The following is a 21,919-nucleotide window of genomic DNA, read 5'->3' on the forward strand; positions in this document are numbered from 1 at the left end:
AAAAAGCTGGAAGTGGCGCTGTGGCTCAAGTGGTAGAGTGCTAGCCTTGAGCTGAAGAGCTGAGGGACAGCGCCCAGGCCCAGAGTTCAGGCCCCACGGCCGGACCCCCAAAAAAAAATTGTAATATAGATGATGAGGCCTCAAGTTTGATCCCTCCCTCCACCATGATGTGAAGTAGTAGAAAGGAAGGCACTCATCCATTACCAGGTGGAGCCCTGCTGCATAGTCCTGTTCCCCTCCTTGTGCAGCAGGGCTCCTGTCCTGTCCATTCTCCTGCGTGTGAGTCCATTCATAACACTCATTCTTCCATCCAAATCCTTGTCTGCCAGTCCCTGCTCTGGATTTTACCTCATGCCCTGTTGTGAACAAAAGAACACAGAGTAACCATCATCATAGATGCTGTGTTTTTGTCAGTTTACTTCCTCTCCCCCTTGTTGGAGTGTGTCTGCTATTCCAAACAAAAGAGTAAGAGGAAGCACTTGGAAACAGAGTCCAGGGCTTACCTCTAGATGAAATGCTATGTTCCAGTCTCAGTATGTCTTGTGTCGGAAGTTGTACAAAAGTTGGTTCATTTTGCCTCTTTTTAGATGAGGTCTGGCGAGAGAACAACCTTATGAACAGAGCATGGGAAGGTAAAGCTAAACATTCAAGGCCACCTGTGTTCTACAAGAACAAAAGCTTGGTGGGAGAGGGAAGCAGTGTTTCAGGGAAAGCTTTCAGTGTAGAGAAGAACCTTGTTCCTCGGAAAATAGCCTCTAAGTGTGACTTGTGTGAAAAGAGTTTGGCCTGTGTTCCAGAATACATTAGCAGTGATGGAAGCTATGCAAGCATGAAACCCAGCGAGTGCAGTGGATGTGGGAAGTCGCTCCTCCACATGAAGCCTCAGAAAGCCCATCCTGGAGGTAATTCAGATCATCAAAATGGAGATGCTTACACACTGAATGAAGAGAATTTTTATCAGAAAATTCATATTTTAGAGAAACCCTTTGAATACATTGACTGCCAGAAAGCCTTCCCGAAGGACCCAGTTTTTAATCATGTGGACGAAAAGTCCTATAACTGGAATGCATCGGAAATGGCCTTTCTCCAGATGTCAGACCTCAATGTCCATCAGAGACCACACATGGAAATGAAACCCTATGAATGCCGTGAGTGTGGGAAATCCTTCTGTAAAAAGTCAAAATTTATCATCCACCAGAGGACTCACACAGGAGAGAAACCTTACAAATGTAACCAGTGTGGGAAATCCTTCTGCCAGAAGGGGACCCTCACTGTCCACCAGAGAACTCATACAGGGGAGAAGCCCTACGAATGCACTGAGTGCGGAAAGAACTTCTACCAGAAGTTGCACCTCATCCAGCACCAGCGCACGCACTCAGGAGAAAAGCCCTATGAGTGCAGCTACTGCGGGAAGTCCTTCTGCCAGAAGACACACCTCACCCAACACCAGAGGACGCACTCGGGAGAGCGGCCTTATGTGTGTCACGACTGTGGGAAGACTTTCTCCCAGAAGTCAGCCCTTAATGACCATCAGAAAATTCACACTGGCGTGAAACTCTACAAGTGCAGCGAGTGTGGGAAATGCTTCTGCCGCAAGTCCACTCTCACGACCCACCTGAGGACACACACGGGCGAGAAGCCCTATGAGTGCAATGAATGTGGGAAGTTCTTCTCCCGGCTGTCATACCTCACTGTGCACTACAGAACCCACTCGGGAGAGAAGCCGTATGAGTGTGCGGACTGTGGGAAAACCTTCTACCTGAACTCAGCCCTCATGAGACACCAGAGGGTACACACTGGGGAGAAGCCGTACGAATGCAACGAGTGCGGGAAGTTATTTTCCCAGTTGTCCTACCTCACCATCCATCACAGGACTCACTCAGGGGTGAAGCCGTATGAGTGCAGCGAGTGTGGGAAAACCTTCTACCAGAACTCAGCCCTCTGCAGACACCGCCGGATTCACCGTGGGGAGAAGCCCTACGAGTGCTACATATGCGGCAAGTTCTTCTCTCAGATGTCCTACCTCACCATCCACCACAGAATCCATTCAGGAGAGAAGCCCTATGAGTGCCGCGAGTGTGGGAAAACCTTCTGCCAGAACTCAGCCCTTAACAGACACCAGAGGACACATACCGGAGAGAAAGCCTACGAGTGCTATGAGTGCGGGAAGTGCTTCTCTCAGATGTCCTATCTCACCATCCACCACCGCATCCACTCAGGAGAGAAGCCCTTTGAATGTAATGAATGTGGGAAAGCCTTCTCACGGATGTCTTACCTCACTGTGCACTATAGAACCCACTCGGGTGAGAAGCCCTATGAATGCATGGAATGTGGGAAAAAGTTCTACCACAAGTCAGCCTTCAATAGCCATCAAAGGATTCACAGGAGAGGGAATGTGGATGTAGTGGATGTGGGAAGGCTTCTCTGAAGTCAGACCTCAGCTCAAAGTTTCAGTGTGGTGAGCTAGACACTCCTGCCTGCAATCAGACACTGTTGTACAGATAGCTGTCTGTATCCATGGCCTTCAAATCCACAGATTAAACACAGTAAAAGTACTTGGGGGAAATTTACATTTGTACCAAACATTACAAATGTTTCTTGTCATTATACTCTAAATGCACTATAGTAGCTATTTATATAGCATTTTATTGTATTAGGTAAGTAATCTTAATTGAGAGAGCATTGAAAAGTACACAAAAGGGCCAAGTGCAGTGCTTCATATCTGTAATCCCAGATACTCTTAAACTAGAGACTGGAAAGATCAAGGTTCAGGGCCAGCAGTAAGTTAGTAGGATATCCCATCTCAACAAAAACCCTGGGTGTGTTGGTACATACCTGCTATCCTAACTACACATGAAACATAAGTAGGAGGATTGAATTCCAGGCTGACTTAAGCAAAAATGAAAGCCTTGTTTAAAATTTTAACTAAAACACCAGGCACCGGTGGCTCACGCCTATAATCCTAACTACTCAGGAGTCTGAGATCTGAGGATAATGGTTCAAAGCCAGTCTGGGCAGGAAAGTCCATGAGACTCTTACCTCCAATAAACCACTAGAAAACTGGAAGTGGCGCTGTGGCTCAAGAAGTAGAGCACTCGCCTTGAGCTGAAGAGTGTGACAGCGCCTAGGCCCAGAGTTCAAGCCCATGACTGACAAAAAAAAATGTTTTTAACTAAAACTAGAAAGGCTTGAGGCACAACTCATTGCTTGTCTTGCAAGCACAAGGCATGGAGTTCAAACTGAAGTACTGCCCCAAAACTACAGTATGTGAGAGGATATGTCGACTGCATCAATTTATGTAATGATTTGAGCATCTAGCCAGGTTCTGGAATCATAACTGGCTCCCATATATTACGGGACATGTGTATCTGCAAACTCACACAGGTGAATGTGGCCAAGCCCTGTACAACTAACATGGCCACATGCACATGTCTCACTAGATGCCAGGCTACATGGGAGAAAATGCACAAATAGCATGTATATATATATTTCACCATGGATTCAGACTGCTTTATCAGGGAGTTCTTTCAATTGGAGCAGTGTAGGAAATAGACTCCTTTGAATGTTGTTACTATTAAAGGACATGTTTCTGATACAACATTTTTTGTAAAAGAAAAGTGAAAAAAGGAAGAAGAAATATACGCAGTAGAAATAGATATAAACTCATCAGGATAACCATGCCTACATTGAACTCATAATAAACTGTTCCCAAGGAATATAATAGTTAAGGTTTTGTTTGGTTTTTAGCATGTTACATTATAGGAATTACATGTTCAGTTAGTTTGTAACATGTGGTAAGAGCACCCATTCTAAGTAGCACCTTGTTAACATTTTAATATGAACTGCCACAAATACTTGGTTAGATATACTTTCCTTGTATTCCTCCCCTGGTTTATTAAGTGCATTTGCTATTGATAATGAACTATTACCCTCCACTAAGAAGACAATGTTTATATTTTCAAGTATAGATGGGTCTGCAAAGGAGATAAAGATACATGTGTAAAATAGGTAATAAGTGCTACAAAAACTTCCGTTTTAATTAAGCCAGAAGTCTTCAGGATCAAGAAATAGCTTTAGTACTTACTGCACTCTACAGCTAAAACATGCACTTCACAATGTCCTCATTCCTGTGTTCTCATCCTGTGTTCTGGATGCTTTCATAAATGTGTTTAGAGGAAGTGCTGTCTTCTGACTTGAGTCATTAGTGTTTATGAATGTGCTCGGCTCTGTGCACCTGCTCCCCCCATTGCTGAAGGAATGGAGAACACTTTCAGGCGCTGTGGGTGCCTCCCCCGGTCACTGTGGGCATCCATCCTCCTCACAGGGCATGAGGTCAGTCCTGCTGAGTTCCAGCCAGGAGGGAAAGTCCTTTCTCACTGCTAATGGGGCAGTTTACAGTACCCATGTCCACACAGACAAAAGGGACAAGACAGCTCACAGGTTGTTTCTGGGAAAGGTTTCGGTAATCCTTGGACTCAAGTCAAGGTGAAGTGGGGTCTTTGGTGAGCCTTATCTTGTGCAGACATCGTTCATGGCAAAGCCTCTCAGCAATGGATTATACTCAGATCATGGCCTGCACAGAAAGGCTGGAAGAAGGTGGTATCCAGATGCCACTGAACCAGGCAGTCTTGTCACTTCAAGGTCTCCACTGTTTCCATTTTGAGACACAATTTGTTTTTAAGCCAGTTGACTTAGAATGTTCTGTTTGTGATAAAGACATTCTGATAGAGTTATACTTTTGTAGAAGTTAAGAAATTCAGAAATGGACTTTAGGCAAATCACTTATTTTGAAGGGTGGAGACATATTTATATTATTTTCTGTAAATGCTTTATGTAAATAGCCTTAACATTGTAAATCAGCTTGAAACAATTAAATGTGTATGCTCTCTTAAACTGTCCTGTCCTTGACCCACAAAATTAAGTTTTGGAACCTAACAGCAATTTTTCTAACACATAACATGGATTGTTACTAGAAATTGTGTGTGTGTGTGTGTGTGTTAAGGGTCTAATTTTGTCTGCTTTCAACTGATTAGTCCAATTCCCTGTATTTAATTTTATGCTCTGAGCTGAAGTACTACCTTTTCATGTGTAAAAACCATAAATTGGCCAGGCACTGGAGGCTCACACCTGTAATCCTATCTGCTTCAGGAGGCTGAGATCTGAGGGTCATGGTTCAAAGCCAGTCTAGACAGAAAAGTGCATAAGACTCTTAACCACCAGAAAACTGGAAATGGCACTGTGGCTCAAACTGGTAGAGCATTAGCCTTGAGCAGAAAGCTCAAGGGCAGTATCAAGGTCCTGAGTTCAAGCTCCATAACTAATCCTCCCCCTCCTCCCCCACCCCAAAAAAAACCCAGCATGGTTAAATTACATTTGCAGTTTTTTGTTGTTTTGTTTTTTGTTGATCCTAGGGCTTGAACTCAAGGTCTGGACTCTGTCCCTGAGCCTCTCTATGCTAAGGCTAGTGCTCAACCATTTGAGCCACTGTGCCACTTGGAACTTTTTCTGTTTATGTGATACTGAGGAATTGAACTTCATGCATGCTTTGTAAGCATTCTACCACTAAGCCATATTCCCAGCCCCTGATCTTGGTTTTAAGTATTATTGGTTTTAAGTATTATTTCACACAAAATAGAACATTTTGCAAAATCAGATTATCCCTAAGCCAAAACTCAAGTGGGCCAAACTCTGCTTTGATAGTCCTAAATGAGGTTGCTCTGGAACTGATGGGAGGTAACCTACTATGGATGGCAGGGAAGGAAATTCCCAACAGAACTGAGCCTAAGCCAGGCCACCAGGAGAAGGCTTGGTGAGGAAGGGAACCTAGGGTTAGGGTTGTAACAGCAGCTCCTCAGCCACACAGTGCCATGGCTGTCAAACTCCCCACCTACCACAGATACCCCCCACCCAGAGTGGCAGCCAAGAGCATGGACCTATGCTCCAAGGCCCAGGGGGAGGAATTGTAGGGGTTTACTTGTATATATCTGTCAAGAAGATGAAAACCAGATTAATGAGTTGGAATTGGTTATTTAACAGCCCCAAAGCCATATTTTGAACTTAAGAAACTAGACACCACGGAAGTGGTGCTATGGCTCAAAGTGGTAGAGTGCCTTGAGCGAAAAAGCTCAGGAAGTGTCTAGGCTCTGGGTTCAAGCCCCACAACCAACAAGAAAAACAAAACAAAACTAGACACCAAACAAATACTGTGGTAGATGTCATTAAGAGACACACTAAGGCTCTCTATGGGGACTTTCACTGAACCTGAGCCTTCTGATCTAGCCCATGGGGCATTTAGATGAAACCAATTCCATGAATTCCAGTGTCCTCTCACCAATCCACGGATGGCCTCTGGGCCTCCCCCTTCCTGCACACCCTCCTGGCACAGCTCCTCTGGTATGTTGGTGAATTAAGGTATGGTGAATGACCACCATACCTTAATAAGCTTTGGTTTACAATGCTTTTTTACACTGCTAGACCCTATCTGAAAAATACTAAAGCAAAAAGGACTAGGGGTGAGGCTCATGTGGGAGAGTGTGTTTGCTTCTGGATTGAGATGGGGTCTCCCATACAACCAAAAATATGCAAGCCAGGCATCAGTGACTCGGCCTGTAATCCTAGCTACTCAGGAGGCTAAGACCTGAGGATCACAGTTCAAAGCCAGCTCAGGCAGGAAGTCTGTGAGACTTATCTCCAATAAACTACTCACAAAAAGCCAGAAGTAGCACAGTGGCTCAAAGTAGTAGAGCACCAGTTTTGAGCACAAAGAGGCTCAGGGCCAGTGCCCAGACCCTGGTTTCAAGCCCCAGGACAAGAAGGAAAAAAAGGAGGGGGAGGGGAGAAAAGAAGAGGAAAGGGGAGGAAAGAAGAGGAAGGAGGAGGGGGAGGAGAAGAAGGGAAGGAAGGAAGGAGAGGGAGGGAGGGAAGGAAAAAATGAAATGACTTTAATCAGGGAATTCCCTGTCAGGGAATCTTTCAGCTCTCATAATTTTTTTTAGTGAACCCCCAACATCACCCACTTTTAACTAGGTCACAGTATTCAACTACACAATATTCACCTTAGGCTGCCGTGTGCTGTTCACCCCACTCTCCACCCCCACGTCACATTTGTGAAGGACATCTGGTTCATAATTCCCTATTTCCTCCATAGGAAAAGAATGAGAAAGCTGATTCCTAGGATATAAATGAAAATGCATGAGTTTACAAGCAGGCGTTTAGTGCTCTAGGTAAGGAGCTGGATGTGGCATTGGAGCAGGCAGGCCTGCCAAAATAAACTCACATGGTGTTCAGACCACAAAGGAAAGGCCTGGGCATATCTAGATCACCAGGTAGGGAGGCCCCCTGCCCCTCTAACCACCAGCAGGTTGGCCCCCCCAAAAGCAAAGGAAGGTGTGACTTTGCCCAAGAAGCACTGAACTCATAACTTGATTTAGGAAATTGTAATCCCTTTGTACAGCTCCTTAAAAAATAAAAATCTCTGCCTACCCCCACCCCGTGGTATCTCAGGGCAGTATGTACTACACACCTGTGTCCGAAGGGGGTGTGCCCACAAGACCACAGAGCCCTGTGGTCCTCCTGGAACTGACTTCTAGGAGCCATTCTGGGACCAAATCTAGATTCTTACAAGAAAACTACAAACCCTTTGCAGAAACAAGGTGGGCTCCAGGCCACACGGAGCCTCTGATCAGTTCAAGGGGCCGCAACAGCACTGAGTCCAGTCGGAAAGCTCATTTCGCCATCTTTATTAAAGCTAGGTCCTGCCGACAGCTGCTGGGCAGAGCTGAAGTAGCCAGGCCCTAGGGCTGGGGCCGGGCTCCCCTCCGGCCCACCCTGCTTTGGCTCCTTCCGAGGCTCGTATCCCAGAAGACATGGGAAGGAAAAGGCCTGGGGCAGAGAGGCCATGACCCAGCACTCGGGCCTCCCTGAGACCCCTGCTCTCCTCCCAACCCACCACCCGCCACTACCACACCAACCCAACCAGCACCTAGCAGCCTGGCCGCTGGCTCTCACCCCTGCGGCCGTGTCTACACTAACACAGAAGGAACTAGCTCTAAAAGGGAATGCAGTGCTTCAAAACCTCACTTCTCTGGCCCATACAGTATAATGCGAGGTGACCTCTCCTGAGCCCTGAGCCCGCGGCGACTGCCGTCCACCAGGCCAGAGCTTGCATAGCTGGTTGCTTGGTGTCACTGTGCCAGGGGTTCGGGCCCACCCCCTTCAGGTGTGGCCTGCCACCTCTCGGCCCCCAGTGGGGCAGGAATGTAGTGTGGACGACGACAGAAGCAGCTAAAATGGCCTTCGGAGGTTGCGGGGGCCCTGGCACCAGGCGGACAGAAGGGGAGATCCTTGGACCCGCACTGGGCAATGAAAGCTAAAAGAGCCCTGGGCTCCGAGGTGCAGGGCCCCGGGTGTCTGCCTGCTGCAGGAGGGGACAGTCCAGGGAACGACGATGGGGCCCGGGTCTGTGGGAACCCAGAGGGCACCCCAAGGACGTCCGAGTGCCACCACCTCTGGCCACCAGGGCCAAGGGATGGGTGGAGAGAGCTGAGACCAAAGCGGTCCTTGCCTGGCGTTCCCAAGGCTTTCTGGGCCCACTGACGACCGAAGGGCCCTGAGCTCCCGCTGAGGAAGGGGGGAAGGGGCCAACACCTACCCGGGTCTCCCCACGGGCGCTGACCCGCGCTCTTCCTCAACTTCCCGCCCTGAACACCATCGGCGACCAGCAGCAGCGCATGTGGGAATCCGGGCACAATAAATAGCCTGGCCCGCCGCTGGGGTGGGGTGGGGTGGGGGTCGCCGTCTGCTCTAGGGGCTGCCCCACCGCTCCCCTTGCTTCCTCACTAGACTTCGTTCTTTAGGCGGGAGAGAGGGAAGCCGGGGCCATGGGTGGCGCCCCTCGGCGGGGTGGGCTGCGCGCGGGCCGCGGCGCCTCACGGGACGCTCTCCTTCCCGGGGCTCCCAGCGTAGGTGCCCGAGGGCCCCGCGAATGCCGCGGGCTCCGAGCCGAAGCTCGTCCCTCCCGCGAATTCCAGCAGGGCGCTGCCGCCCAGGCCCCGGCCAGGACTCGCGCTCGCCGGTCCCTTGGGCGCTGGGGTCTTGGGCGAAGGGGCTGCCGGCGCCGCGCCAGGCGCAGCCGGGCCTCGATGCGTCTTCATGTGCGTGAGCAGGTGCGAGCTCTGTGAGAAGCGGCGGCCGCAGTTGGCGCAGGCGTAGGGCCGCTCCCCCGTGTGCGTGCGCTGGTGCGTCACGAGCACCGAGCGCTGCGAGAAGCGCTTGCCGCACTCGGGGCACGGGAAGGGCCGCTCCCCCGTGTGCCCGCGCCGGTGCTTGGCCAGGTTGGAGCGCTGCGCAAAGCCGCGGCCGCAGTCGGCACAGCGGAAGGGCTTCTCGCCTGTGTGCGTGCGCCGATGCCGCTTGAAGTCCGAGCTGTGGCCGAAGCCTTTGCCGCAGTCGGGGCAGCGATGCGGCTTCTCCTCCGCGTGCGCCCACTGGTGCCGCGTCAGAGCCGCGCTCTGCCCGAAGCGGCGACCGCACTCGCCGCACGCGTAGGGCCGCTCGCCCGTGTGCGCGCGCCCATGCGCCGTCAGGTGCGCGCGGCGGCTGAAGCCCGCGCCGCACACGCCGCACACAAAAGGCTTATCACCGGTGTGGCCGCGCACGTGCGCCACCAAGTGCGAGCCGCGGGCGAAGCGCGCACCGCACTCCGGGCACGGGAAGGGCCGCTCGCCTGTGTGCGTGCGCCGGTGGCGCGCCAGGTGCGAGCCATACACGAAGCTCTTGCCGCAGTCGGCGCAGCGGTGCGGCCGCTCGCCCGCGTGGTAGCGCTGGTGCTTGGCCAGCGCGGCGCGGCGGCCGAACGTCTTGCCGCAGTCCGAGCAGATCCACGGGCTCTCCTCCTCGGCCAGCGCGGCGGGCGCCGGCTCGGCCAGCAGCCCCCCAATGGCTGGCCCGAACGCGCGCAGGCCGCCGCCCGCGGCACCGCCGCTGCCTCCGCCACCGCTGAAAGGGCCACACGCCAGCCCCGCGCCCTCCACCAGGGCCAGCGGGCCCCCCAGGGGACCCAGCACGGGGCGCCCGTCGGCTGGCAGACGCTCTCCGAACTCAGGGAGGCCCAAGATTGGGAAGCCGTCGGGTCGGAGCCAGGACTTGGGGTGCACAGGAAAGTGGAAGCCGAGCGGGTGTGAGGAGGGGCCCTGGCCCTCTCCTAGGCCGTTGCCCACCTCCAGGGGCCGCTGGCCGGGCTCCGGCTCCTTAGTGTTCTCGAGGACAGAGGCCTCTGCGCCTCTTTCGTCGATCTCAGGGGCTCCGTCTGCGGCGCTGGTCTCTGGCTCCTCAGCTTCCTCGGGCCCGACCTCCAGTTCCTCGGTCCCAGGCGCAATCGCCACGTTGCGGGGCTCCGGCTGCGAGCCGTTGCCGCCGGGCTCCGTGCAGCCCCCGCCGCGCCTGTGGCGCTGGAAGTCGGCGCGCAGGCGGAAGGCCTGGCCGCAGTCCGGGCAGCAGTGCGGCCGGTCGGCGGTGTGCACGGCCTGGTGGCGCGCGAGCGCCGAGCTCTGGCTAAAGCTGCGTCCGCAGTGCGGGCATGGGTAGGGCCGCTCGCCCGTGTGCGTGCGCTGATGCGTGACCAGGTAGGAGCGGCGCCCAAAGCCCGCGCCGCAGAAGGCGCAGCGGTAGGGCCGCTCCCCGGTGTGGATGCGCCGGTGCGTTACCAGGTGCGACTTGTAGACGAAGCGCTTGCCGCAGTCCGGGCACGGGAATGGCTTCTCGCCGGTGTGCGTGCGCTGGTGGATGGCCAGGTGCGAGCGGTACACGAAGCCCTTGCCACATTCGTCGCAGCCGAAGGGCTTGACAGCTGCATGGTAGCGCTGGTGCTTGGCCAGCCTGGACCGGTGCGGAAACACCTTGCCGCACACGTCACATGTGGTCTCCGGTCGCCCAATTGGGGCGGCCACTACTGGGAACGCCCAGGGCGCCAGCTCTTCCCGCCCCAAGAAGGGCTTTGCCCCAGCCTCATCTGCCAGGACTCCGAGGCCACCCGAGTCCGGTCCCCACCCCTCCGCAGTCTGCCCGGAATCCGAGTCGTCGGGGCCCCAGGTCCCAGGCACGTCCCCAACTCCATAGGCGGCAGACCACAGCCCAGGTGGCTCATTCTCCTCCTCAGTCATTTCTGCCAAGAAGTCTTCATCGTCTTCCTCCTCATGGTCCTCTAGGTCGTCAGTCCAGTACCAGGCTCCTGGAGGTGACAAAGTTGGGCCAGAAGAGAGGAATAAGAGGATGTGATAGGGGCTAGGAAGGTGGCTCAGTGGTAGAGCACTTGCCTTGCATGCATGAGGCCCTGGGTTCGATTCCTCAGCACCACATAAGCAAAAAGAAAAAAGCCGGAAGTGGCGCTGTGGCTCAAGTGGTAGAGCGCTAGCCTTGAGCTGAATAACTGAGGGACAGCACCCAGGCCCAGAGTTCAGGCCCCACGACCGGACCCAAAAAGAAAAAAAGAGGATGTGATAGGAGCGGGTCAGGAGTTGTAGGCGGAGACCTCCACGCAACTGAGAGGTGGTCTGCTTCCCTGCCAGCCCCAGCAGGTCCCTGGTGGTAAAGCCACTTACCAGTGGCTGGGGACTTGGTGAGGAAGGGGCATGAACACCTAACCAGGAAGGCTCAGGTTTTGGTTCCCCAGGCCATCTGGGGCTCGTCAGCTGCAGAGGACAAGAGACTGTGAAATGGGTGAGTTTGGGCTGGGAAGTTGGCTCAGTGGTAGAGTGCTTGCCTTGCATGCATGAGGCTCTGGGTTCGATTCCTCAGCACCACATAAACAGAAAAAGCCTGAAGTGGCGCTATGGCTCAAGTGGTAGAGCACTAGCCTTGAGCTGAAGAGCTGAGGGACAGTGCCCAGGCCCAGAATTCAGGCCCCACAACCGACAAAAAAAAAAAAAAATGGGTGAGTTTGGCTGCAGTTTCCTGTGAGACCCAAACTAAGCCATGACAGACAGCGATCCTGGGCCCACAGAGGGAAGGCATGGATGGGGCTGTCTCCCCAGCAGCTCAGCCTAGAGGCACAGCACAGCATGGCTGGCAGCTGAGCCCCTGCTGGGCTCCACTAGCAGTGAGAGGCTCCTCCCACTCCCACAGCAGCACTGGGCAGAGTGGCCTGGGGGCAGCCCAACAGGTCCCAGCGGCTGTGCTGCAGGGTTTTAATCCCTCCAGAGACACCTCAGCGTGGGTCTTCTGAAACTGCTTTTAAGACCCCAAGCCACCAGACTACAGACTTTCTGCCACCTCCTCTAAGATGAACTCCAACCTCTCCCTCTGTGGGGTTAGCACTGAGCACAGCTCTGGAATCAGTTTATATCCATCACAGTACCCAGAGAGAGTTACTCAGGTAGCACAGGAAAAAATCACCCAGACCCTGGCAGCCCAGGTGATCAGAGCACACAGCATCTGGAAGGCTCAAGAACATACAGCTAGTGTGGACACACCTCAACCCACCTGGCTTCCCCCCAGACTCTAGCCCATAGCTAGAGCTCAAGGAAGGACCAGAGCCCTGGAAGCCTCAGAGCCCCTCATGGCAAACGCTGCCCTTCTCCAGGCCCCCATTCTGCACAAAAGGGTCACCCAGTGACATGGGAGGATGCTGCAGAGTGCCAAGTGAAACTAAGCCAGATGGAAGTGCAGAGACCTGACCACAGCAGTGACAATGCCACACACTGATCAAGTAGGAGTACAAAATACTGGGTAATTCTTTTTATATTTTGTAATGTTTTAATGTTTTATGTTACTGGCATTAGAACTCAGGGACGCTTACTGGGTAGGGAGGTGATCTATCACTACTCATCTCCCACTGAGCCACACCCTTGCCCTGTTTTAGTCTTATTTTGGGGGTAGTCTCCTCTTTTTGCCCAGGCAGGGCCTACCATGAGCCTCTTAGAAGCTACGCCTCCTAGTGGCTGGGACGCACCATCACACCCAGCAATACTTTGTGATTCAGTCTACATTTCCTATAGCTAATAATATTATACTACTAGAGTAAACATAAAGTTTAAATGAACAGCATCTGGTTATCATGGCCACTTTAGTGAGAAAAGTGGCACAAAAAAGTCCCCCCGCCCTTTCCTGGCTGAGTGCTCTTCTTTGCTCCCCAGTGTGGGAAGGCTGGGCCTCAGGACTGCCTGGCTGGGTAAAAGAATTTTCCCCAGGCTCTGATGAGGGTCTGAAGTAGATGGTAAGTAGAGCACCCTAACATGAAGGGAATCCACACTAAGGAATGGCTGTTTCTTGTAGATTTGTGAGCAAACGAGTCTGTACCCCTCAGGACAGTCAAAGACTAAAAACACTTGGCTATATCAGGAGAGTCACAGCACTGGATACCGGGCCAGTGAGGGCCACCTGCTGCCAGGTAGGCACCCCTGCTGCCAGGAGCTGGGAGGGTGGTGGGTCCCCATGGCTTCCTCCCACTCACCTCTCTGTTCAGAAAGCAGCAGGGGCAGTAGGAATGCCAGTGGACTAGGGAAATGAGCAAGCCCCACCCTGACCCCCACCCCCAATGGGGGAACACACCTTACTACCCCCAAAGCTTGGGTAGAGGCCACTGTCCTAAACATGCATGAAGAGAACAGAGACCACTGAGAACACATAGCAAGGGAGAGGAAGGGCACCCATACCTTGGGGAGGTCAAGGCTAGCTGCAGTCTTAAGAGAAGCTCTCAAAATCACTGCAGCACTGGGAGGATCCAGTGGGATCCTGGAGAAGCTGGCCTGCCCAGGAGATGGCTCCATCCTGTTTTTTTTTGTTTTTGTTTTTGTTTTATGGCTGAAATGACTCAGGGTTTCTAGTTCTTGACCCTGAGATGTCCAGTGACAATGGCTCCACTTGAACCACAAAGCCACTTCTGGCTTTTTCTGGGTAGTTAATTGGAGACAAAAGTCTCACAGACTTTCCTGCCAGAGCTGGCTTCCGCTCCTTAGATCTCAGATTACAGGTGTGTGCCACCAGCACTCAGCCTCACATGTGATTTGCAAGGAAAAAAGCATTCCCAGGCCAGGGATAAGCTGGCCCTCCCAGTCCCCTGACTAGGACTAGAAATGGGACTCTTGATATCCAAGGTCCCCTCCACTCAACAGTCTGCCTCTCGGAGGTTCCCGATGTTTATTGCTGCCTCTACCTGTAGGAGTCCCCTCTCATGGGGGCTCCAGGCCCCTGGCTGCTTGCTGCTAATCATCTACCTCTTACTCCCTCTGAAACTTCAACTCTGTCCTCTCCTGTGTAAATTCTATTTGGGTGCTGTGCTTGTCTTTTACCCTTCACTTTCAGTAGAGGTGCAGGAGCCACCCCACAGTACCAGGTCCTATAGGAGCCATCACTGACTCACCATGAGTATTCTGGATGCCACAGATATGCAAGGGTGAGCAACCCCAGTGCCCACTCGGAATGTGTTAGGAAGGGGGTGCAGGAACAAGGAAGCAGGGACACTGGGGCACAATGAGTCTATCTGAGAAAGTAGAACAGCAGCTCAGCATGGACACTCAGGGCCAGACCATCGACCAGGCAGGGACACACCAGCCAGTTAATGACACACCATGTGCAGCCTGCAGCCACATTCTCCATTCCAGAGCAAACTGGGGCTGACAGGAAATGAGTTCAGTGAGGGTGGGGGTATGGCCCAGCAGGAAGAATACCTACCTAGTAAGCATAAGATCCTGAGTTCAAACCCCAGTAATGCCACAAAAAAGGATAAGTTTAAGACTGGAGCATGGTTACTTGGTAAAGCTCCTGCCTCACAAATGTGTGGCCTTGAGTTCCAAGCCCAATATCAACAAGAAGGAAAATAATGATGGCTGACAATAATAGCTACTTAGCACCCCCTCCCAGACTGACAGCATCATAGACCCTTGCTGGCCCAGGACCCCCACCCAACCCCACAGAACCCTAGGGTGGCTGCAGACTCCACAAGGTACCCTGACTTGACCACAAGTTGGACATTCTCGGGCTGGAATCCACAGGTTTAATTCTTCTTCACACGAATCAAGTGGAGCTCACAAAGTTGAACAGGCCCAAGGCTCGATACCTGTCCCCAAGTCTCTGCACAAGGCCCAGAACTGCCCACCCAGGCCACAGTCAGCCATGGCTCATCTGAAGTGGCCCTTTTTCCAGAAGTGGACAAATGAGAAGTCAGAGGCTTCGTGAAGATTTTGGACGCAGAAAGAATATACTTGTGGTCTACAAGGCAACTTGTACCAACACCTTGACAGCTGCTCTCATTTGTAAAACAACAAAAAAGAGGCTACAACCAGACTTACATAACTAATCCCTCTGCACATTTTTTTTGTCAGTCCTGGGGCCTGAACCGTGGGCCTAGGCACTGTCCCTCAATTCTTCAGCTCAAGGCTAGTGCTCTACCACTTGAGCCACAGCACCACTTCAGGTGTTTTCTGCTTATGTGGTGCTGAGGAATAGAACCCAGGGCCTCATGCATGCAAGGCAAGCACTCTACCATTGAGCCACCTTCCCAGCCCTTACATCATTTTCATACCATTAAAAAAGTAGTATTTAAAAAAAAAAAAAACAGGCTACAACATAAACTGGGAGCCATTCTTTAGCCTGCCTGTAGGCTCTTATGGAGCCAGAACAGGAGAAATCAAGAGGTAAGGGCACACAGCAGCTCTGTCTTCTCAAAGCCACTCAACCTACAAACCACTAGCACTGACCAGTGGAGGTGGCAGAAGGACTGGGTTCCAGGCCTGCAGACAGCTTTGGTAGAGGCCAAAGTCTGACAAGATCTCCATATCCCCTGTCATGCTCACCTGTGTAGACTCCAGTGACAATGTCGCCCTCCTCAGGATGGGGGCTATCTGGGACCCAAGGTTCTTCCCCTTGTTCCAGGCGGAAAATCAAATCTGGTTTGGGGATTGGGTATCCTACCCAAAAGAGAAGCAAAAGAGTAGCCATTACAGGAGACCCCATACCACAGAGCTTTGCTTCCTGCTTCCAGGTCCAGCCCTCGTCTCCTTGCTCTGCCCTGGAGATTGTGCTTCCCTTCCTGAAAGCCTTGCCCTCATTACCCCACTCTCCTACCAGGCCCCATCCCCAACCCTCCCCTGCTCCCCAGCCAAGCCTCTGGGCCAGCAGCTCCACAGAATGGGTCCACCTGGCTCACCTCCCTACCTCACAGGCCAAGGCAGTGATAGGTCTTCCCTGGAATAGGCTAGCCTCAGAACCTGCCCAATTTGAGACCATGGGCTTGAGAAGCTCCTCCTTGGCTTCACCACCACAGCCATGCCAGCAGACAGCCTTTGAGAACCAAAGGCCAGCCTGCCCACCTGCATTCCCTCCCTCTACTCCCTCCATCCTGCCTTCCCTTCCCTTCCTTCCTTCCTTACCCAGGGACACCAGGATCCCATAGTTCCCTTGCATCACTTCCTGGTAGAGGGCCCGCTGCTCCACATTCAGCCTCTCCCATTCCTCCAGGGAAAAGTACACAGCCACATCCTCAAAGGTCACCAATCCCTGGAAAACACATCCCTGGTCAGCTGCTCCAGGTAAACAGCTGAGGGAGCTTGCTAGCTCCACCCGTGAGAACACTGTAAGGACCTGCGATGTGGATTTGGATGGGGTCCCAGATACCTTGTGGGCCTCCTCTGGCTGCACTCCAGCCCTGGAGGTGAGGGCCATTCCCATACAGAGATGAGGACTCCAGATTAGATGGAAAATGATCATCTTATGGAGGCATAAAACCAAGGCTCACAGCCCCTCCATGTCAACAGCCAAGTCAACAGTGAGGACCTACTCCAGGGGCAAGGGCACCTGTGCAGATGAGTGTAGGCGCCGTTGGCTGATTTCACTGAGCAGCATGGAAATGGGCCCTGGACAGATGAGGACAGCAACCTGACCTTGGGGGACAGCTAGGTCTCTGAGGTCACTGAACAAGCAGAGCTCAGCCCCTCTGTCTGGAATCTACAGTCCTGTCCTGTCTGCTGCCCACAGAGGGCTCCAGATTGCAGGTGGGAGAGGCACTGTGGGGAAACCCTGCCTGATGACCTGCTCCAAATCAGAGGGCAGCTCACCTGGGACCCAGCTGTCAGGAAGTCTTCCTCTTCCTCCTCTTCCTCCTCCTCCTCCTCCTCCTCCTCTTCTTCTTCATCTAGAGCAGTAACTACAAGCCGGGAAGCCTGCAGGGCTGAAGGAAAAGATCTCTGAGAGGCCAGTGTTCAGACAGCAAGCAGAGCTGCAGCAACCTAGCTGCTCCCTCATTTTAAAACCTGTGCTGGGCTATGCCAACAGCTCCAGCTCCCCCTGGGGCCCCATAGCTCTCCCCAGCTGGATCCCCCCCTAGCCCCTTTTCTTCCTCCCCCAAGGGCTGCTCCTTTTTCTTACACTTTCTCAGAAGAACTGTGGACTTGGTGTCACCATCATGGCTATGTTGATCCCCCGTCTCCAAGCCAGGACTCGGCTCCTCTGCCAGGACCTCCTCATCCTCCTCTTCCTCTTCCTTCTCTTTCTTCTCCTCCTCCAGCAAATTGGCCTTCACCTCCACCTCTGCCACCTTCTGTACCTGTGCTTCCTTCTCCTCTTCCTCCTCCTCTTCCTCCTCCTCCTCTTCTTCTTCTTCCAAATCTTCCACCTCTCCCTGCTTCTCCTCCTCCTCCTCCTCCTGGTCAGTACCACATTCCACTCTGTCCTCTACCCTCTCCAGCTGGACAGCCGAGGGATCTGAAGTCCTGTGAAGAGCTGCCATCTTCCTGGGGAGCAAGCCTCCGCTTGGCCTGAAACACAGGTGGAGAAACAGATGCAGCCAATAGAGCTGATGACAGACCAGGACACTGTCCATCATCATTTTTTTTTAGGGGGTCCGGTCGTGGGGCCTGAACTCTGGGCCTGGGCGCTGTCCCTCAGCTCTTCAGCTCAAGGATAGTGCTCTACCACTTGAGCCACAGCGCCACTTCCAGCTTTTTTCTTTTTGCTTATGTGGTACTGAGGAATCGAACCCAGGGCCTCATGCATGCAAGGCAAGCGCTCTACCACTGAGCCACCTTCCCAGCCCCTCCATCATCATTTTTTTTGTCGGTCATGGGGCCTGAACTCTGGGCTTGGGCGCTGTCCTTGTGCTCTTCAGCTCAAGGCAAGTGCTCTACCATTAGAACCACAACGCCACTTCCAGTTTTCTAGTGGTTTATTAGAGATAAGAGTCTCACGGACTTTCCTGCCGGGGCTGGCTTGGAACCGCAATCCTCAGATCTCAGCCTCCTGAGTAGCTAGGATTACAGGTGTGAGCCACTGGCACCCGGCTGTCCATCATCTTATACTATGTAACTGGCCCATTCCAGATCCACAAAGAGCCTCACTTGCTCAAGAGCCCCTCACTGGAAATCCCTGGGTCATATCCTCCACACTTTCTCTCTGGCCACCAGAACCTGGCTTTAAGCTGCCATCCTTTTTGTTGGGTACAAAGAGCATTTTTACAGAGTCTGGGTCCTCGGGAACCACAAGAGGTAATCAATATAGACCATGGCTGCTTATATTTTTTTGGATAATTGAGCCTAACCTACAGAGGCAGCCCACTGCCAGCAGAGTGCTTACCCAGCCTTCAGCATGCATGAACCAGGCAGAAGGTGGCAAGGCCTGCACACAGCCAGACTTCAGACACTTCCAAGGCTGGACAGGCACGAGGCAGGATCTGCAGCTTTGCTGGACTGTATGGGGGGAAGGGGAGACCAGAGCTAAGAATCAAGCAGGGCCAGGCTCCTTCCTGAGAGCTAGGCAAGAGAAGGGATCCATGAGAACATGTCGTCCTCCCCTCTGCCCTTACCTCCCGCAGCATTTTAGGGCATCTGGGAAAAGCTCAGAGGGTCATGGAGGTGGGCTCATTGCCAGGCCAAAACAGATGAATAAAATGCCCTGGGACATTCCTTCAACTTTGAGGATGAGACTCGGCCCATGGGGTCCACTCTCCTGCCAAGTTCACAGATGGCTTAACCCAGGGGTAAAGGGCATACCAGCCACACTACTTCAGGGCCTTGTGTCTGGGGCCCTCTGGGGCCCTGCTGTGCGTCGTTCCCCAGCCCCTGTGGAGTCCCACAGGCTGGACAGTCATGATTATGATCTTTTTCTTTTTTCTTTTCTTTTCTTTTTTTGCCAGTGGTAGAGCTTGAAACCAGGGCCTGGGCACTGTCCCTGAGTTTCTTTTGCTTAAGGCTAGCACTCTACCACTGGAGCCACAGCACCACTTCTGGCTTTTTCTGTTTATGTGGTACTACAGAATTGAACCCAGAGCTTCAAGCATGCTAGGCAAGTACTCTACCACTAAGCCACATTCCCAGCCCATGATTATGATCTTGACTTGGCTTGTCTCTGTGGTTACCTTTTGGCTATAGACTGAGTCTCACACCAGCACTGGCCCCTGCAGCATATCCAGTCTAATGAGACATTTCTAAAGCAAGTCTGGACCACTCCACAACCCTGAAGATGATTCCCAAAGGATCCTGAAGTGCAGGCCACACGACCACATGAGAGGGAAAACAACTAAAATCAGACTGCAGCAGCCTGAGTAAAATGCCTGTGGACACACAAGAGACTACCCAAGGACTGGACTTCTCTGCTCAGATGGCACATGCTCATCTCCCACACTGTTCTGAGCAGCTGTTTAAAACCCATACTTCAACATCTAGAAAACTGAGCCTCTTTGCAGACTCACTAAGACTAGGAACCAGGACCACCTGGCATCCAGATGCCACTTCTGTCCTAACAGTCCTGCTTATCTCTTAGCTACTCAGGAAGCTGAGATATGAAGATCTCTGTTGGAAGCCAGCCTGGGCAGGAAAAGTCCGAGAAACTCTATCTCCAATTAAGCACCACAAAAGCTGGAAGAGGAACTATCACTCAAGTGGTACAGTGCTAGCCTTGAGCAAAAAAAAGCTAAAGGACAGCACCCACACCCTCAAGTACGAGCCCCAGAACCCGCACATGAGTGAGCGCACATGTACGCGCGCGCGCGCGCACACACACACACACACACTGAATCTAGGGAGGCCTTGCCTGCCTCAGCCTTTTCCTCTCCTGTGGGAAGATGCTGGAGTGTAGAAACATTGGTCCTGATGTTGCCCTAGGCCACAGCCCTGCCCAGACACGGCGAACACTCACCAGCAGTTTTCCAACCACCACCCACCAAGAGGAAGGCTGTTCTCAGGCCTCAGGCTGCAAATTCCAGGCGAGCCCAGACACTAGCAAAGCTAGCTTCTACCTGGCCACCACCTAGGGCAGCAACCTCAGACACCCCAGAGTGAGGCCATGATATTTAAGAACCCAACAAAGGAGGAAACGCGGAGACTTGGGAATACAGAGGCCCTGCCTCATCACTGCAGAGGCTCACTGTACCCTTCTGCTTCCCTAGTCCTCTCCCTCCCCCAGCACTCTTCCCGCTGTTTGGATGATGCTCCACAGCCATCCTGTGCCAGTCCTTTTTCTCTTCTCTGGTAGCACATTTTCTTGACCTGAGAACAGTTAACTGGGGGACAGTGGGAGCTCCTTTTGCTATCCCCATTCCAGACCTAGAGTAAGCTCTCCCGTATTTGTTGAAGCAGTGTCTAAGGTGCACAGTTGATGTGATGGACATGAATTTATCAAACTCAGAGTTTAGGCCCTGCTGTCATCTTCCAGAACAGGACTACAGCTGAGGGGACAGGGGGCTTTGAAGTAGGATCCTAGTTCACAGCGGCTGTTGGAGCCTCTTGTCTCCAAAGAGGGCAATAGGTAAAGTCCCTTCTGCTGACAAGTCTACCCACTCATGACCAGAAAGGAAGCAGAGCCCCGTCAGTGGTCAGTAGGCAAGCCCAGGACCAACAACAGCCCCCCCTATATGCCTGACCAGAATTCATAGCACAAGGCTCAGAAAATGGACCTCAGGGGTAGGGAGGTCACAACTTAGAGCAATGTAGGCTCTGAAGTCTCCCTGTCATCCCTAGAATCGTACTCTCCCTCCCTCTTCCCCCCACCCCCAATCACACACACAGGCAGCCTCTCAGCCCTGGGAGAAACTCATTCAGCCTTTACTCTAGGTCAGAAGCTCAGGCAAGAAAAAAAAAAAACAAAACTCATCATCTCAGCCTCTGAGTCCTCCCAGACCCTCTTCTCCACTGGACTCCTGAACCCTAGGTAAAATGCTACAGACATTTAGAAGTGGAGGTGACAAGATGGGACAAGGAGAGAACAAGGACAAAAGAAGTGGCCAAGTTTGAAAAGTTTAGAACCTCCCCCAAAGTGTCCACACCAGGGAAACCCACTTGGGGGAGGCGAGGGAGGGAGGCTGCAGGACACACCTGCATGTGCTTCGTATCTAGTCACCTTCTTTCCCTGTTGCACCACTGACTGCAAGGCCCTTCAGAGTTTTGGGTCTCCACCAGGAAGATGGCCCTCCCTGGCCAACATGACCCTCACCGCCCTTCCCTGGGTTTCAGCAATCCCTGCCCTCCTGGTGCAGGTGTACCCATGACAGCCATTCTCCATTCCAGGGGGCAGCCGGCGGGGAGGTGGGGGGGAAACAGCCACCACCCCACCTACCCACACTGATTAAACCAAACCAACTGCCAAACCTCCCGCTGGCACAGGCTGAGCTAGGGATGGATCCTCCCTTTCCTGGGGGCCCATCCCCACTCTGACCTAACCCTGACTCCTCTCCCACCTCTCTGGCCACCCCAGGCTCCATTCAACCTGACACCCCCTCCCCCTTGCTGGCAAGAGAAGACTTAGCATAGAGGCCCAGCAGGGCCTCCATTTGCAGATGAGGGCAGGCTCAGCCGTGGGGGCCCCCACCAAGGTTACAAAGCAAGGCTGTGGGGGGGGGCCTGGAAAAGCGGCCCTCTCTCCCTACCTCCTGGGGGTGCTCAGCCTGCCTCCACCTCCCGCCGGAGCCGCGGCGGGCGGCGACGGGCCCCCTCCTGGA

General features: G+C 53.0%; 2 protein-coding genes across 3 annotated transcripts in view; one reads left to right on the top strand and one right to left on the bottom strand.

Annotated features, from left to right (window-relative positions):
* The window catches only part of Znf12 (zinc finger protein 12), a 19,319-nt gene extending 16,335 nt beyond the window's left edge, over positions 1-2,984 (top strand). The window contains exon 2 of the mRNA XM_013023390.1: positions 588-2,984. Coding sequence (XP_012878844.1) covers positions 588-2,428 — 1,841 coding nt within the window. The 3' untranslated portion in view covers positions 2,429-2,984. The remainder of the gene's footprint in view (positions 1-587) is intronic.
* A 4,751-nt stretch (positions 2,985-7,735) lies between these two features.
* Positions 7,736-21,898, bottom strand: Znf316 (zinc finger protein 316). Of its 2 annotated transcripts, none has more exons than XM_013023553.1 (6): positions 21,848-21,898; positions 17,359-17,747; positions 17,049-17,161; positions 16,365-16,491; positions 15,789-15,902; positions 7,736-11,227 (listed from the first exon to the last, which is right to left on the bottom strand). In XM_013023553.1, the coding sequence occupies exons 2-6, from the start codon at positions 17,717-17,719 to the stop codon at positions 8,928-8,930; spliced, it is 3,015 nt and encodes a 1,004-aa protein (XP_012879007.1). In that variant the 5' UTR covers positions 17,720-17,747; positions 21,848-21,898; the 3' UTR covers positions 7,736-8,927. The 2 variants fall into 2 exon arrangements, with proteins under 2 accessions (XP_012879007.1, XP_012879006.1); XM_013023552.1 differs by lacking the exon at positions 21,848-21,898 and adding an exon at positions 18,562-18,671.
* Positions 21,899-21,919: the final 21 nt, after the last annotated feature.

The sequence above is a fragment of the Dipodomys ordii genome, unplaced genomic scaffold (assembly GCF_000151885.1).
Source record: "Dipodomys ordii isolate 6190 unplaced genomic scaffold, Dord_2.0 Scaffold68, whole genome shotgun sequence".
Lineage (NCBI taxonomy): Eukaryota > Metazoa > Chordata > Mammalia > Rodentia > Heteromyidae > Dipodomys > Dipodomys ordii.

Coding starts and splice junctions, on each gene's coding strand:
- Znf316 (XM_013023552.1), bottom strand. Junction 17,162..17,358: donor CACAGTTCTTCTGAGAAAGT/GTAAGAAAAAGG, acceptor CTTTTCCTTCAG/CCCTGCAGGCTTCCCGGCTT. Junction 15,903..16,364: donor TGGGATCCTGGTGTCCCTGG/GTAAGGAAGGAA, acceptor TCTTTTGGGTAG/GATACCCAATCCCCAAACCA.